The 17,944-nt window shown below is 38.0% G+C and overlaps 1 protein-coding gene across 1 annotated transcript in view; it reads left to right on the plus strand.

Annotated features, from left to right (window-relative positions):
* Positions 1 to 17,944, plus strand: part of UMAD1 (UBAP1-MVB12-associated (UMA) domain containing 1) — a 256,471-nt gene that overhangs the window by 177,715 nt on the left and 60,812 nt on the right. The window contains exon 3 of the mRNA XM_040260508.1: positions 2,285 to 2,358. Within this exon, the coding sequence (XP_040116442.1) occupies positions 2,285 to 2,358 (74 nt within the window). The remainder of the gene's footprint in view (positions 1 to 2,284; positions 2,359 to 17,944) is intronic.

A 17,944-nucleotide genomic window follows, 5' to 3' on the forward strand; every position in this document is an offset into this window, starting at 1 on the left:
AGTATTCACGAACAAAGGAGCCTGGTGGGCTATATAGTCCATGGCGTTGCAGAGTTGGACCCGACTGTGTGACTAAGCACGCATGCACGGTGTTATCACAGTTTTATAGACTAGAAACTCTAGATAGAAGTTCACTAATTTACTCAGCTAGTATTTATGAAACGCCTACCATATGCTGGGTTCTGACCAACAGTATGAATGTCGTACTTAGCTGAGAACACAGCTTGTAGGCTGGAATTGCATGACGTGCTTGGGTTTTAAACATTTAGTGGTTTACTTTATCTTATGTCAGTAAACTACCAACTTAATTCTTGCTTAATAGTTTTAGAATTTAATAGAATTTTAATTAATTCTTTAAAATTTTACAGGGCTCTTTCTTGATTATAGCCATTGGTAAACGTTTGTGTTTCACTATGGAAAAATTAAACCCAGCCCAGACTTCCATACTTTGTTACCTCCAGTGAAGACTGTGACCTTCCCTATGTTAACAAATTCCTAAAGTGTCAGCCAAGTCATCGTGTGTGGATTTTGTAATCTTCCCTCTTGTGGACATTCCTGGGCTGGCCTAACTTTATGGGAAGAGCAGATTACTAGATTAACTTCTCGTTATGCTTTTAACAAGTAGACTAATTGTTTCTTTACCTACCATGTGTTAATCACATATGATTAGTGTTAGTCAATAAATAAACATAGACTATTAATACATTAAATTATGCTTGTACTGACCTAACTATATTTCTGTCTGTCCTGTGTCCTTAGAGGCAGCCTAGTCACCAGCTTGGTTTAGTAATATAACCCACCCAGGCACCACCTTTAGGAATTAGGCTATTAACTAAATGCTAATTTATGAATTTGTTCTTTCCTGTTGTAAAAATGGTTTGACATATGGTTAATTATTACATACAAACATACATACTCTGAGGCAGATCTTCAGAGACACAAATAAACACTTAAAAAGAGTAAAACTTCTTAAAAGACACATTTAGAGGACAGTTATTCATGTTAGAAGATGTCTAATGTTTGAAAGTAATTTGCTTTATCTCTTTAAGTTATAAGCTTTCCTAGTTTATTTGGAATATGACTTGATTTACAAAATATAAATTCACTTGATTTTTCCAGACTAATCCTGTATAAAGCAGGATGCATTTCTGGTTCAGATTGTATGTCTCTGTATTTATGATTTTTGTGACCTCTATAAAATTTCTTAAATATTAATTTGTTTACTCCACAGTGTGAACATACAATAGCAGAAAATATTTCATTTTTTTTTGGTACATCAAACAAAATTTTATTTAAATCTCATTTTCTGGGTTATTTGAAAATTTTTCATTCTGTATTTAATTATAATAAAAATGTCCCATCTTCTTCTATTAAAATTAGTCCTTCAGTGAAAATCCTGAATTTTCAGTGAAAAATTTCCAGTGAAAATTTATAGGTAAAAATACCTGTATACCTACAAATTCTTTATTTTAAATTTCTTTTTAATTGGAGGATAATTGCTTTACAATATTGTGTTGGTTTCTGCTGTACAACATGATGAATCAGCCATAAGTATACATACACTCCCTCCCTCCCACGCCATCCCACCCCCTAGGTCACCACAGAGCCCAGGTTGAACCGCCTGTGTTGCACTGCAGCTTCCTGCTAGCTACCTGTTGTAAACGCAGTATTGTATATATTTCAGTGCTGCTCTCTCAGTTCATCCCCCCTCCTTCTCCCGCTGTGTGCACCAGCCCGTTCTCTATGTCTGTGTCTCTATTCCTGCCCCGCAAATAGGTTCATCAGTACCATTCTCTAGATTCCATATATATGTGTTAATATACAGTGTTTGTTTTTCTCTTTCTGACTGACTTCACTCTGTATAACCGGCCTTTCTGTGGATGGGTAACAGTCCATTGTTTATGTGTACCACAGCTTCTTTACCCACTCATCCGCTGATGGACCGCTAGGTTGCTTCCGTGTCCTGGCTGTTGTAAACAGAGCTGCAGTGAACGTTGGGACACACGTGTCTTTTTGAGTTAGGGTTTTCTCAGGGTATGTGCCCAGTAGTGGCGTTGCTGGGCCATGTGGTGGTTTTATTCCTAGTACTTTTTAAGGCCCCTCCATACTCTTCTCCACAGTAGCTGCACCAATTTATATTCCCACCACAGTGCGAGAAGGTTCCTTTTTCTCCACACCCTCTCCAGCGTTCATTGTTTAGTAACAGAAGATATTTCAGATAAGTAGTAGACAGTTTGGCCTCAATGGCATGATAAAGTTTTGTGTTTTTTTCTTTGTCTAATAGGAGATACAGCACATGAACAAAGAGTGGCAGCAAGAGGCGAAACTTCGGACGTAGAAGACAACCAGCCTTTGGAGGTAAGTGAAGCTCAGTGAGCCCTTTTGAGTAAATCCAAACACGTTCCTGTGATAATACAGTCCTCTGAGGATAAACAGTCACTTCCATTCTGGCAATGCAGACAGGCGCCGAGGTACCAGGAGAACAGGTGAGCTGCCAGAAATCAAGGTATGGTGGGCGGCAGTGACTTCCCAAGTACTAAGCTTTTCCTAGTGCTGGAAGTGGAAACTTCCTGTTGGAAACAGAGGCATAGAACACCGAAGTTAAAACATTTAGATTATTTTTGTTGAGTGATTATTTTCTAATACATTTGAATAAATAGTTAATATATGAACCTAGAGAGAAAGATTTGAGAGTAACTTCTTCAGAAATGTCTTACATTAGCATTTCCACCGCCACAGAACACTCCTTGACATTGTTCAGTAAAAAAGACTAGAGTTTTTATTCTTTTTCCACGTGAGAAAATTATTTGCTCCTTGTGAGTACTTGCGAGTGTAGTTTATTTCCTTTCATAGTCTGTGTGGAAACATGCTGACCTTATTGAATCACTGAAATAATCATTTTTAAGACTGAGAGAATGGTAACAATTGGAGTGGAAGAGATATCCATGGATTTTGAAACGTTCTGCATGGTGACACACCTCTACTTTTTGTAGAAAGTGAGGGTATTGCATACAACTGGAGTGAGGTCAGGGCACCTGGCCTGTTTGATTCATCACTGTATCCACAAAGCCTAGCACAGAAAAGGAAGTCAAAAGTATTTGTTAAATGAATGAATACAATCATGAGTTATAAGTAGAGAGTAATATTCGTCTTAAGAAGAAAGGTTGTGGGGTTTAGATTTTCCACAGTGAGTAAATGTTTTATAATCAAGAGAGAAACTTAAAAGCAGTTACTTGGGAAGTAAAATTGATGTAGAAAAAGAAAAGAGCCATATTTCCAATAAAACTGTGCATTTGTTTATTTCTATTAATGCATGCAAGTGGTATTCATTACGCAATGCCTGTGTTCAATGCACTGTGCAAGGGGCTGAGTATATAGTGGTGGGAAAAAAAGATACAAGGATGAAGAAAAATCTGCAGTATATGTGCTGAAGCATCTCGATCTCTTATATTTACTCAGATATTTAGTGAATACTGAACATAAGTAACATCTTTTTGGTTTTTTAATTGGGGCTTAAAGTTCATTTCCGTTGTACAGTGAAGTGAATCAGTTAATATGTATACATATATCCCCTCCCTTTCAGATCTCCCTTCCACCTCAGGTAGTAGCATCTTTGATAGGAAATAAAGGTTGATGTAGTTGAGCTTTAGGAAAGAACCACCAGAATGGCTTAGAAATCATCCATGATTACTTCAGTTTTACTGCCTAGGTGCGTATGTGATTCAGTGGAAATGTCTGCCAAACTCAGTTATTTGTAAAAGTCGATTTATTGATAGGAAGAATTCCAAGATTAATTTTGAGGGAAAGAAGCTTTTGAGAATAGATCCTCTGAGATTTGAAACTAGCTCATTATTGGAGCTACTTCACTTACAAGTTTCTAAACAGTTCAGCCTTTACTTGAGCAAAGAAGAACTATTGATCCCTGGCCCTGCCACCCCGAGGCTTCTCTCTGCTCAAGTTTTCACCATCAGTGTTAAATAGCACCACCCTCTGAAGAATGGTTTAGAATCACATCCCTGGGGTACCCCTGGCTCCTTTGTTTTCCTCACACTCTACATGCATTTCCACCAGTTAAGTCCTGTTTCCTCCCCTTCCCCGTACATCCAGACTCTAACCACTTCTCAATGTGGCCACTACTAGAATCCTAAGCCACCAATTTCCCCTGGACCCTCTGCCTCCATTCTTCCCCCTTAAGTCTGTTCTCTTCACAGCAGACAGAAATTGAATCAGATCACATCACTCCTTGACTTCAAGCCCACTGACTACTCACTGTGTGGACTCATTTGCTCAGTCGTATCCAACTTTTTGCTAGCCCATGGGACTGTAGCTGACAGGTACCTCTGTCCGTGGGATTCTCCTGGCAAGAATACTGGAGTGGGTTGCCCTTACCTACTCCAGAGGATTTTCCCAACCCAGGGATCAAACCCACATCTCTTGCGTCTGCTGAACTGGCAGGTGGATTCTTTACCACTGGCGCCACCTGGGAAGCCCTAGGAGTTATCATAAATCTATTAATTTAGATTATTTTTGACATTCAATACATTAGCAGGATGAAGTATTATGATTTCAGTTGGGTTTTTGAAAGATATGCATCTGATTAAAATGTAACTATTGTACCTAGCAAGAAAGATTCTCATTATTTTCCTTTTTAATGGCTATACAACAAATGTTGAAATATTATTTATAATGAAAACATATTTGATCAGTTAGTATAGGTTCCCTAGAGCTTAAAAATAACACTCTTAGTTACCAAAATATATGATGTTTTTCTAAGAACCCTTTGGAGAAGGTATATTTTAGTGTCCCCAAATGAATTTTTCAGTGAATTCAAATAAACATGTAGATTGACTACTATTTTCAAGGAATTTGTTTGGACATGGGGCAAAGAGGATATAAAACTGTGTAAGACTTCATGATTCTTACTTACATTCTCAGTCTATTCATGAACATGAGACAACTCCACAAGTCATTATAATATAAGGTGAAATAAACACATGTCTTAAACTCCATAACTACAAATATAACTGAGATTTCAGTGGAGGAAGAAACATCACTAGTGAGAATCAAGAAAGGCTTCATGTATTAGGTGAGCTTTGAACTATGAAAAAAAATTTTTTTTTACAATTTATGCACTTTTATATATTAATACAAATTCCTGTGAAATGAAATTCCTCATTAACATTTTAGACGTACAGAAGCAAATCATGGATTGAAACTACTCTCCATACAGGGATCTCAATGACAGATAATAAAGTATTAAAAAAAAACAATGAGTGGAACTTGGCCTATGCTATACTGTAGTTTTAATGGCAGTTACAATATTTTGTTAAGTAGTCTGTGTTATTTTCCCTTACACTTCATAGCCCAAGTATACTTCAAAAACTGTGTTGCCTCTCCAAGTACAGCTTTCCCACAGACATCATGGAAATTCTAGATGAAATATATTTGAAAAAAGGAGATCTGGTTTGGGCATCAAATAAGCTACATTTTACAAAGTTGGAGTAGGACTTATTTTAATGCACAGAAGATTCTATGAAAAGCAACGTTTATTTGTATTAAATCATTAGTGGGATTTTTTACTTCATGAAACTGAGAATAATGTAGCATTCATTCCAGGAAATCATACTTTCTCAAGTATGTTTGTCTCTTCTTTACTCCCCCCCTGTAAATATTTTAGGCTTCTCTTAATTATGACTTTATTTACTACTGTGTACTTTAGCTTTCCCTGAATATAACCCTAAAGTGTCGTGCCCTAAAATAGGATAACTTAAGGAGATAGTGAGCTATCTAGTTATCAAATGTGCTTTCTCCCAGGCCGAGCTTTAGTCTGTGTCTTAATTCCCGTTAGTAACTCTTTACAGAATTCACTTGGTTTTGGTGTGTAGCGTATAAACTCCTGTAAACCTGTATTTGAGCTTATTAAAATCAAGTCACTAGACTGTAGTACTTGAGGAAAAAGTGATAATTTGGAACTAATTATCCAGGTGGAAGTTTATCTGCCTCCTTCTTCTCCTTTTTTTGTCGCTGCCTCTCTGGGTAAATTTTGGTGGTGAGTTGTAATGACATTACAACTTCCTGTTTGCTGCTGCTCTAGGAGCCCAGGGTATTTACAGCTCAGGGGGATAAACCCACAGATTAATGGGGGAACTGGTTTTGAATTTTTGTCATGATTCATCTCTGCAAGGAATTAACAATATAAGTAAGTAATTAGTCACTTTTCTAACCTTCAGTTGTGGAAAGTATTTCATATTGTGAAAACTAGAACAATATTACTGATTGTTTTTTGGTCTGTAGGTATATTCTGAGAGCTGTGAATATAGAAATATCAGGTTTTTAAATAGAATTGCATCAGTTTTGGTGACTATTAATTTTAATCAGTTTTAGCAGATACTTTTAGATTGTGTTTTGTTGAACTTAAATTTATTTGTACTACAAATATTATTTTTTAATTTGCCTTTTTTATCCTCTTTATTTTATTGAAGTACATTTGACATACACTAGTATATTAGTTTCATGTGTACAACATAGTGCTCCAGCATTTGTATGCATTGCAAAATGATCAGCTCAGTAAGTCTAGTTACCATCTGCCACTATACAAAGTTAATACAGTATTATTGACCATACTCCCCATGCTATACATTACATCCTCATGACTTATAACTGAGAGCCTGTATTTCTATAACTGCAATTTGCATTTCATTTTGGTCTCCAAGACTGAAATATGTTTATTTATTTAGTTCACTAACCTAAAGATAACAAAATACAAAAACAAGCCAATAAAAAAGTCCCCACAAAACCACAGTTCCGTTTGTGTGTTTGTCTTGAGTGACAACTAATTCACATATGCATATGGAGACACATATAAAATAATAACTAACAGATGGTATAGCTGCAAAGTAGGATTTATAAAGATTATTATCAGCTGGTGGTACTGAGATACTACTGTGGTGATACTGACAGAAGACACAAAAATTGCTTATAATAATAAACTGTGACACTAATATCCCCCAACTTCTGTTAACCAAAGTAGCTTCCCGCATATGTAATATAAATTTTTTAATGAAGACCTAAAATAATCATACAGCCAGTTTGTACTAGGGAATTTAATAGACAGCAGTTGTAAAACCAGTAAGATTAGTAACAACAGCAGCAAAACATTTGCTAAGATCGTTAAGTGCATAATAGTGGACTCCCTGGAGAGTAAGGTGAGGATTTGAGGGACTCTGTTCATTCATGTCATTTGAGGTCACATCTCAGTCTAGTGCAGTGTGCACAGTTTTTGTATTTTCTTACTTGCATTTTTATAGATTGTTGAGTTACATGTGAAATTCATAGTTTAGTGATTTAGGGAACAAAAATTGATCTTTTGAAAAGGGCACAGAATGAACATGTATTAATGAAATGTTCACTCTTTTTTTTTAATGTTAGTTTTATTTATTTATTTATTTTTTAATATATAAATATATTTATAAATATAAATATATAAATATATTTATTTTTTTACTTTACAATTCTGTATTGGTTTTGGCATACATTGACATGAATCCACCACGGGTGTACATGCATTCCCACTCTTTTTTTAATGTGTTTTTATATTTTGCTTTATGTCTTTTGACAAAGCTATAGGCCTTCAGAATCTGTAGGGATGAATTTTCTTGTTCTTTTTTTTTTTAGATAGTCATTAAAATGAATGAAAATATCCTTGAAGTTTGTAAATTCCATATGATGTAGACTTTGGTTACCACTCTTTAAAAAGGGGTATAAGATTATCTTATTAAAGACTGAATTCTGTGTAGAAAAAAATTAAGACTGGGTACTACAGAAAAAAGGAAACTTGAATGATTCTCAGGAATAGCAAATATTCATCCGCTGGTTATCACAATTTTGGTTTTAAGATTTTTTTAAGTATAACATGATACATGTTAATAAGTTCATAAATTTACATTATGGGGGTTATAATGATGATTATGAAAACTATTCTCACAAGATATTCATAATCCAAATATAGGTACAATGGGAATTGCTATTGAAGGCAGTTTAAATTGGTACAACCATTTTTGAAAGCATTTTGGCAATAAGTATCAAGAACCATGAAGACATTAACATACTTTGACAATAATTCCACTTTTAGGATTCTAAGAAAATACTCTGAAATCCACAAGAGGTTGTATGTGCACAAAGATGGCAGTCCACTTAATGGAATATTTTTTAGTTTTCAATAAAATATAAAGACTCTTGGTTTCACAATCAGTTAGAAAATTTGAGGTGCAAAATTATATTTAAAATGGTGCAGAAAAAGATGATGTAATACATAAAAACATTAAGAGTAATTGCCTTGGGAATGTTAGATAAATGGGTTAAAGCACACTCTCCAGTGCTCACATTTTCCTGTTTGTCTGTGAATGTATCTTAATTTTAAATGATAGTAAGTTTGATGGTGAGGATTTTGCCTAACAGAAGAACGTTTTTGGATGGCAGCTGAGGCTACGGAGCAGTCTATTGAGGATCTTTGGGAGATATGTAGGCACTTTCCTACTTTGGCTTATTTGTGATGTTTTAGTTAGTTGATCACATCTGATCACGGTTTGTCAAAACACCTGTCCTCTCACCTAGGGGTCTTACTAGCAGGGAGAAGAATGAGTGAGTGAAAGGTTATTTTTCACCTATCATTGGTAATCACAGGGCCCAGACTTTTCTCACTGATCTACTTGACTGTCTATTTCGCTGTATCGGTTATAAAGTCATATTCCCCCTCTTAGAGATTGTGGGTTACTCGTCTGAACATGTATTTACCTACAGATCTTGTTTTTTCCTCTTATCTATGACTCTGAGACTCTTAGTTTGAAGATATTAATTTCTCCTTTTATAACAGTTTCCGGGAATATAACTTTATCCAGGATGAGTGAGAGGATCTTTGTGTTTTGTTTTCCTCATATAGACCTATTTCACATTTTTGATTTACTGGGAAATGAAGCACAGTTGGATTACTGCAGTGCTTATGTCATTTAAATGGTAAATTTAATTCTTTGATGTGTTTATCCTCCTATGCAAGTTACCTTTTGGGAAAAGATTTTGTAGCGCACATCTCTCCAATCTTTGTTTTCACTTGAATTAGTGGGCCATATAATACAGTAGAAAGTACATTTTTTACTGGATTCCTCTGCTCACCAAGTGTTTGATCTTGGACAAGTTGCTAAGCTTCTCTTCAACTTCAATTCTTAGTCAATGAAGTCGAGGGATTAGATGCAGTGTCTGAGATCTTTTCCTCCCCAGAAGTCCTGGCTCTTTACCTCTTTGGAAAGTGAACTGGAATTTTGCCACCAAATGCCAACCTTTATACTGCTTCTTTGATTGGAAGGTGGAGGAAAGGGGGGTGGGGGAAAACCTGCTGCGTAATGAAGATTTTAGGTATTGATTAATCGGGCTTTTGTGCTGGTTAGGAAGGAATTATCCAAAAGTCCTTGCAGGTAAATTGTCAGACTGCTAAAACCATTTCCAAGATCCTTGCTCTTGCTTGCAGAGTATGTTTGGGAAAATGATAAATTTGGCCACTGGTAAAGAACAATCAAAATACCTCATGATTATGTCTTTAAAACTATAAACTTTGTACTTTCATATTTGCCAGATTAGCATGGGTTGTTGATTGCTCCAAACACTGGCAAGATGAATTAGCTTGAGGCGTGCTTCTCGGAGTTTGTGAAGATCTTTTCCATCACTTCAGACTTGTTTTTGTTACCACTATGTCTCAGTCCTAGTTTCAGTTTGGCTGGAAAAAATTAGAATGGAGAGGTCATAATTCTGGTACTTTCTGGCTTCCGTTGGGTTAACAAGCACTGAAACATTATGTTCATTCATCCTGGCCAGAAAAGGCCAAACTATGTGAGGTGCATGAGAGGTGCCCCGCTTCCATCCAAAATGCACATATGGTGTGGGTAAGCCGGCAATGGGAGTTTTACGCAGTGTCTCTGCTCATGTACACAGTCTGTTGCTCAGCACCAGTTACTCCTTGCCAGAAACCTGCTAACCTGCTGCTTTTGTAGCTCCACTTGATGAAGCTAAGGTAAGCTTAAAGTGACCACAATGCTATTTGTTCAACTTGAGCAGTCTTAGTTTGTTAAACGTTATGTAACTGTAACCACCTGCCTCCTCTGTTGATTCTTCACAATTGATTGCAATTAGAATCAAAGAACCGGAACCTGTAATTGCATTGCACAGAGCTACATCAGATCCAATATGTGTCTGTACTGAGTATGTTCCGAAGGAGGAACTGAAATGTGGAAATGCTGGCTTTTTGCTGAGAAAACCAGATTTGCTATCTCCAGTTTAGGAATTATTTTCAAAACCACAGAGGCTATTCTGTGTATCTGTCTGTCGGAAGTCATTTGGTTGTCATTTTTCCAGTTTTCACTTTTGTAGTTTCAAAAAACCACAGAATCAGCAGGGTGGGAGGTCCATGTTGGGAGAACAACTGTTCCCTATTTCCCAGAGCCATCTTTTTTTCTAATCCCCTGTTTTTTTAATTAGTAACAAATGGTCCTTATTTTTTCCTCCTCTGGCTCCGGTTACAGTTGTACCTGGTCACTCTATAGGGAGTTCAGATTAAAGCACAGCCCTATTTATGTTGTCTGCACACACAACTAGAGATTCTTTTTCAGAAGGATAAATTTCACCTGACTCTTTATGCAGTGGAAAAACTGGCCTGCAGGTATGTACTTGGCCTAATTGGCATTTTCTGAATATTCCACTTTGTACCTTACTGAGGATTCTTGTGAATATGCTTATGAGAGTGCACCAACATGAATACATAGGGGAAAAAAAATCACACCTTAACTAAGCTCAGCTAAGTTTACATAGATTTTACGTTATTTTCCCAGACCTAACAGACCCCATTTCTTACTGTATATCAGGTTTTTAAAAAAATGAACTCCTGTGTTCATCCTGTCTTGGTATTAATTTCTACTCGTTCAAGGACTGTTTAATATCCACTTTTGGAATGTCATATTGTTAGGTATATGCCTTTCACACGTTACCTTTTAAATTAGTTAAGAAATCATTATGGGTTTGAATTCCTAAATTTTCTCTAATACTAGTTATGTAATAGAAAGTGTGTGGACTAGAGCCTCCTAATGTAAAAGCAAAAGGCCATAATTTTTTTTAGGGAAATGCAACCCAAATTTTCTCTGCCTTTTTATGCCTTTTTGTCCTTGGAGAAGGAGAAAAGATTGGCATATAAGTACTATACCTAAGAGCCCAATGCCAGTGGACTGAGTACAATTTACATAATAATAAAATGCCCCTGAAAACTTTCTCAGAACTTCTGAACTGAAAAGAATCAGTAAACTGTTGCATAATCCTACTTCTTAAGTTGGTTTCTGTTGGAGAATAATTTGAAGAACATGCTGTCTCTTTGTTCACGTAGATATTCTGGGATTTATTACTAGATCAAGCTGGCCCATTGGAGAACTGTATATTCTTATCTCATTGCCTCGGTGCAGCACAGATTGCCTTCCCTGAGCTGTTTTTCAGCTTGATTGAATAACTCTGTGAGAAACTGTTGTGCAGAATACACTGGGACATTTATTATGGAGGAATTACTGAGACATTGTCTGCCCTCTTCTGTAGTTGCCCCTGTGAGAAGTCCCACTTAGGTCTTCTGGCTTCTTGCTGCTTTTATGCTAACAGAAAATATTTTGTTTCTCCTGAGGTGGTAATACTCTTTCTCATGGCCATTGTGAATTTGGTGCCTAGTCACTTTTTTTCCATCGTGCTTTGGCAGGAAGTAGCTCAGGCCTAAATTTGTAGCTCAGTTTTAGTAAATATTTAGAACCGTGTAGAATATACATTGGCTTTCTTTATTTTCTTCTTATCTGATGCTCCTATATTTTTCCTGGTTATGATTTTTAAATTTATTGTGAATCTTCTATTGGCTGCTTCAAATTCATTGTAAAGAGGAAAGAGTTAACATATGCATTTATCTGTATATTTATGTATTACTTATATAAACAAGTATATATTTAAATTGTTTTTAATAGGTTATAAGAGATACAAGTTACAAGATATATATGTGTGTGTATGTATGTGTGTGTATATATATATATATATATACACACAGATATATGTGACCCCATGGACTGTAGCCCGCCAGCCTCCTCTCTCCATGCAATTCTCTAGACAAGAATACCGGAGAGGGTTGCCATTCCCTTCTCCAGGGGATCTTCCAGACCGAGGGATCGAACCTGGGTCTCCCATATTGCAGGCAGATTCTTTACCGTCTGCGACACCAGGGAAGCGCAAGATACATACACAATTTCCAATGTTAATTCTCTCACTCTTCTTTTAAAAAATTACATGTGTTTTTCTTTCTGGCTCACTTCACTCTGTATAATCGGCTCCAGTTTCATCCATCTCATCAGAACTGATTCAAATGCATTCTTTTTAATGGCTGAGTAATAAAGAAAAACACCAATACAGTATACTAACACATATATATGGAATTTAGGAAGATGGCAATGATGACCCTGTATGCAGGACAGCAAAAAAGACACAGATGTGTATAGCGGACTTTTGGACTCAGAGGGAGAGGGAGAGGGTGTGATGATTTGAGAGAATGGCATTGAAACATGTATAATAACATGTAAGAATCGAAATGCTAGTCTATGTCTGATGCAGGATATGACACGCTTGGGGCTGACGCGCGGGGATGACCCAGAGAGATGTTGTGGGGAGGGGGGTGGGAGGGGGGTTCATGTTTGGGAACGCATGTACACCTGTGGTGGATTCATGTCAATCTATGCCAAAACCAACACAGAATTGTAAAGTAAAAATTAAAAATAAATAAATAAATTTAAAAAAAAAAAAAAAGAAAAAAAAAATAAAAGAAAAAATTACATGTGACGAAAGCATGAGCTCTTTTAACCGTGAGAATGTGTGTGATGCTGGGCACCTTGCTTTGCCTCTGCCGTGCCTCAGGCTCAGATGCTGGTTTCCAGTTTAACATGGCTGCTTCAGGCCCTTGTTCACTGGAGATGCTCAGCTCTGTCCAGCTGCAGTCAGGCCCTGTGCCTTGGGCACACGCCACCCTCAGCCTTGCACTTTCCACTCCGAGGTCCCCTACTTCACACACTGCTTTTCCACGCTCTAGATATGCCTTAGGTGGTTTCCCTGTTGAATTTGAGGTTTCAGTAGGAGGACCTGGAGAGACACTGTCTTGGGAATCACGGTTCCCAGAAGCCCTGCAGTAGCGTCAGTAGCTGCCAGGGTGTGAACTTCATCCTCAGACAGACATGGAGCTCCAGTCTTGGCTCTCCATATATCGCTATGGTACCTCTGATAAAGTACTTAGGCTTTCAGAACTTTAAGTGCCTTTGCTGTAACATGATGATACTATTTACTTTGCAGTGTGTCTGTATATACAGTATCTGACATACCAGATACTCAATAAGAGTTTCTTTTTAAATTGGAAGGAAATCATGGTTGATGATTCCCACTCATACCCAAGTAGGACTGAAGGGATTGAATCAGTTAGGAATTGGGCTCAGAAAAGAGTCACAGAGACATGGAAGGTAGTGGCTTAAATTTAGGACTTTATTTTTCCCATGTGACTAGAAGACTGGTGGAAGGTGGAAGGAGCATTGTTTCAGGAGCTCAAGTATGGCCAGGCTGATGTTTTATTAGTCTTGATCTTTTCCTCATAGTTGCAATATAGCTACTGCAACTCCAGCCATCGTACCTCACTTCCAGGAAGTTGGAAAAAGGAAGATAGCTGAGGGAGAATAAAAATACCTATATCCAGAAATTTTCCAAATAGTCTCTAACAAAGTTTTACTGGCTCTGTTGTGTCATACACTGGGCTATCCCTGGTGGCAGGGGATCCTGGGAGATTTTTTTTTGTGTAGTACCCTCAGCAAAATCAGGGTCCAGTAATAAGGAAGAAAGGGAAGATGAATACTGGATATGCTGTAAGCAGTCTTTGATACAGATACCATCCTGCTTCGATTTTAGAAGCTTCATTTTTCCAACAACAGACGTGGAGAAGTAGAGGGAAATACCCATTGGTGATAACAGGATCTGTTTGGAGGCAGAAAGCCTTTGAGTAGTCAAAGGGGGGTGGAAAAATAAGGATTTACTTATTATTTTTTGAACCTATAGTAAGTTAGGCATGGTACTGGTAGGAAATTTACATATATCACCTCATTAACTTTAACCAGTGAGATAGGCTGTACTATCTAGATTTTATAGATCAAGCAACCAAGGATCAAGAACATCAATTTCCCAAAGTCATATCACCAGTAACAGTAACGGAGATGGAATTCAGACCCGAGTGACCACAAAACCTTTGCTTTGCACTGTATTGCTTTCCTGCATAACTCGGGAGAAACCTGTTATTGCACATTGCTCTTATTTTCTGTAGTGCATTATACTCCTGGGGCCCATAATAACTATATTTTGACCTAATCATTTGTGAACAGAATTCAAATGAGCACCATAAAAAGGATCTCTGCTGTGGCTGCTGAAGGTTGCCCAGACCAGGCGGGGAGGAACAGGCAGTGGTGCTTCCCTCTCAGAGGGGCTGGTGGCCATCTCTGGATTTCTGCCTCTGGAGTCAGGAGTACATTCTTCAGGACAGAGAATGAGGCAGAGCAGCAGTGACCAATATCAAGAGATCAGAATCCAAAATTAAAAGCTGGCAGAAGGCTAGGCTTGACGACGGGTATCTTCTCAAGTCAGAAGCCAGGGCATCATCTTTGCTTTCTTTCCTCTTACCCACGCTCAACCCAGCTGATCACCAAGTCACTGTGTTTTTGCCTCACTTACCTGTCCTGTCCTCCCTCTCCTCACTCCATCTGCAGTGGTCCCGTGAGCAGTCCACTCACGTGGACTATTGCAGAGTTTCTGAAAGAGCCTTCTGCGCCCTAGTCTTACTTTCATTCAGCCCATTTGCCACAGATCTGAGCATGTACTTGCCTTATTTGATCACACCTGGGGCTCTTCACTTCTTGCAGGATAAAATCCAGTAACTTTTGTCTGGTGTGCGTGTCTCTTCATGATCTGGCCCTGCCACGTGTATAAACCTCCGGGTCTGTCCTGTGTCACTACACAGAGTTTCTGACCATACTGTGAACATCTTCCTTTCTCCTGGAGTTTATATTCCTGGAGTGCTTTCTTTCCATTTTTAAAAAATCATTTCAACTTTTGAGTATACCTGATTAACAATGCTCTGATAGTTTTCGGTGGACAGCAGCGAGACTCTGGAATGCTTTCTTTATCCCTTCCCGCTTTTGAACAGTTTGAGTGTTGCCATTCACCCTTCAAAGTCCTGCTCAAATATTTGGCCTTTTGGGTGCCATCTTTGTCTCCCTTGCTTATTGTTGCTGTTGTTCAGTTGCCAACTCATGTCTGATTCTTCACAACCCCATGGACTGCAGCATGCCAAGCCTCCCTGTCCCTCACCGTCTCCCACAGTTTGCCCAAGTTCATGTCCATTGCATTGGTGATGCATCCAGCCGTCTCATCCTCTGTCACCCTCTTCTTCTTAGGCAGCATAAGGACCTCTCTTCTGCTCACTCAGCGCTGTTCCATGCCAGTGTTTGGCTCCCTGTGTCATGACCAGAAGCATCTTGACTAGGGGGATCCTGGCTGATTCTGCATTGTGTTCTCTCTGCCTGGCATCATGCATGCCATGTACAACGTTAGTTGCTTGCAGGAATGAGTGCTTGGATTAGACCGAAGGCAGAATAACTTGTTCACCTTATTACCTAAGGACTGGAACAGCCAACTTTGGACAAAGTGCTTATTTTTTTAATGCTGGATTAACGGGAGTATATGTGTAAAAGTATTCCATTTCTCCAAATTGTATTATTTACATCAGGTTCTGCCATAGTTTTTGTTAGTTTTTCAGGTCATCTTAATCAATCCCCTTAAGCCAGCTCAGCAATGTTTCTGATTCCCAGATCCTGAAGAGGAGCTCAGTTCTGTTATGTTTTATGTCTTTCCCTAAAACTCACTTGTGTTTCGGATGTTTCTCCTTTGCATGCTGTTTCAGCGTCCATTCCTGACTGAAGACACATTTTAAATGGTCCTTTTAAAATGATTAAAAAAGATTTTTTAAATACTGGCTCCTAAGTGGTTTTTGGTATGTTTGTTGCCTTCTTCAGCCATTTAAAATAGTACAGGACCTTCTTGCACAAGAATTAAGAAGTTGGCAAAATGAGTAAGTGATAAGCATCTGAAATTTTTATTCAAACCATAGGTATTATTGCTACTCCTTAAAATTGTAATTCCCAGTTTGTAATATTATATATCAAATACTGTTAACATTCAACAATTCCTTACATTGTGCTATATCTGACAAGTTGCAAATAGTAACTGACAGAATCTGAGACTGTTAACAGCTGCATCTTCTCTTATTTATTATTGTTGTTGTTGTTCAGTCACTTAGTCGTGTCCAACTCTTTGCAACTCCATGGACTGCAGCACACCAGGCTTCCCCGTCCTTCACTGTCTCCCAGGGTTTGCTCAAACTCACGTTCATTGAGTCGGTGATGCCATCCAACCATCTCATCCTCTGTCGTCCCCTTCTCCTCCTGCCCTCAATCTTTCCCAGCATCAGGGTCTTTTCCAATGAGTCGGCTTTTTGCATCACGTGGCCGAAGAATTGGAGCTTCACCTTCAGCATCAGTCCTTCCAATGCATATTCAGGGTTGATTTCCTTTAGGATTGACTGGTTTGATTTCCTTGCAGTCCAAGGGACTCTCAAGAGTCTTCTCCAGCACCACAGTTTGAAAGCATTAATTCGGTGGCACTCAGCTTTCTTTATGGTCCAGCTTTCATATCCATATGTGGGACTACTGGAAAAACCATAGCTTTGACTAGACAGACCTTTGTCAGCAAAGTGATGTCTGCTTTTTAATATGCTGTCTATTTTTGTCATAGCTTTTCTTCCTAGGAGCAAGTGTCTATTAATTACATGGCTGCAGTCACCATTCTCAGTGATTTTGGAGCCCAAAAGAAGAAAACCTGTCACTGTTTGCACTTCTTCTCCATCTATTTGCCATGAAGTGATGGGATCAGATGCCATGATCTTAGTTTTTTGAATGATGAATTTTAAACCAGCTTTTCACTCTTCTCTTTAACCCTCATCAAGAAGCTCTAGTTCCTCTTCGCCTTAGAGTAGTATCATCTGCATATCTAAGGTTGTTATTTCTTCAGGCAATCTTGATTCCAGCTTGTGAGTCATCCAGCCCGGCATTTCACATGATGTATATGAGTTAAATAAGCAGGGTGGCAATATACAGCCTTGACATATTCCTTTCCCAGTTTTGAACCCAGTCTGTTGTTCTCTAATGCCTAAAAACAATACTTACAAATAATAAGTGTCAAATATTTGTGGAAGGAAGGAAAGAAGCTGTGGCAGTAGCATCTCAGTTAACCAGTGCCTGGGAAGCCTGCACTAGGGTGAATGTCCAAGTCCAAAGTCAGTGAAAGAGAATTTCCACATTTGTACACCAGACCAATGAAGACCTTCCGAAATCACACTTGTGCAAAAGGGCCATTGAATCAAATAGCTGGAGGTGTACCATTGGTAATTGGATGAATCTCCAGGGATATTACTTATTGTTTTCAACTTCTGCCTCATGCCTGTTGACACTGAGAACCAAAATCAGATTCTGTGCCTTCAACTTCAATAGTTGTAGTTTTGCTCTGAAAGAAAAATGGACTCAGTTTCTGGTATAACATTCTTTAGTCCTCAAAAGATCCTGTGAGTAACTTTTCATTTTTATCATTATCTAACTAAAACCTAGTTATTCTGGTTAATAGATAGTTCCCTAGTTTCTTATCCAAGTTCATTTTGAACTATTTATTTGTTTAAATATTTCTTAAACATTTTTTTGGAGCAAGACACTGTTAAACATTGTTCTCCATGTCTAAAAATGTTGGAGATATT

The sequence above is a fragment of the Oryx dammah genome, unplaced genomic scaffold (assembly GCF_014754425.2).
Source record: "Oryx dammah isolate SB20612 unplaced genomic scaffold, SCBI_Odam_1.1 HiC_scaffold_18, whole genome shotgun sequence".
NCBI classification, from domain to species: Eukaryota; Metazoa; Chordata; class Mammalia; order Artiodactyla; family Bovidae; genus Oryx; species Oryx dammah.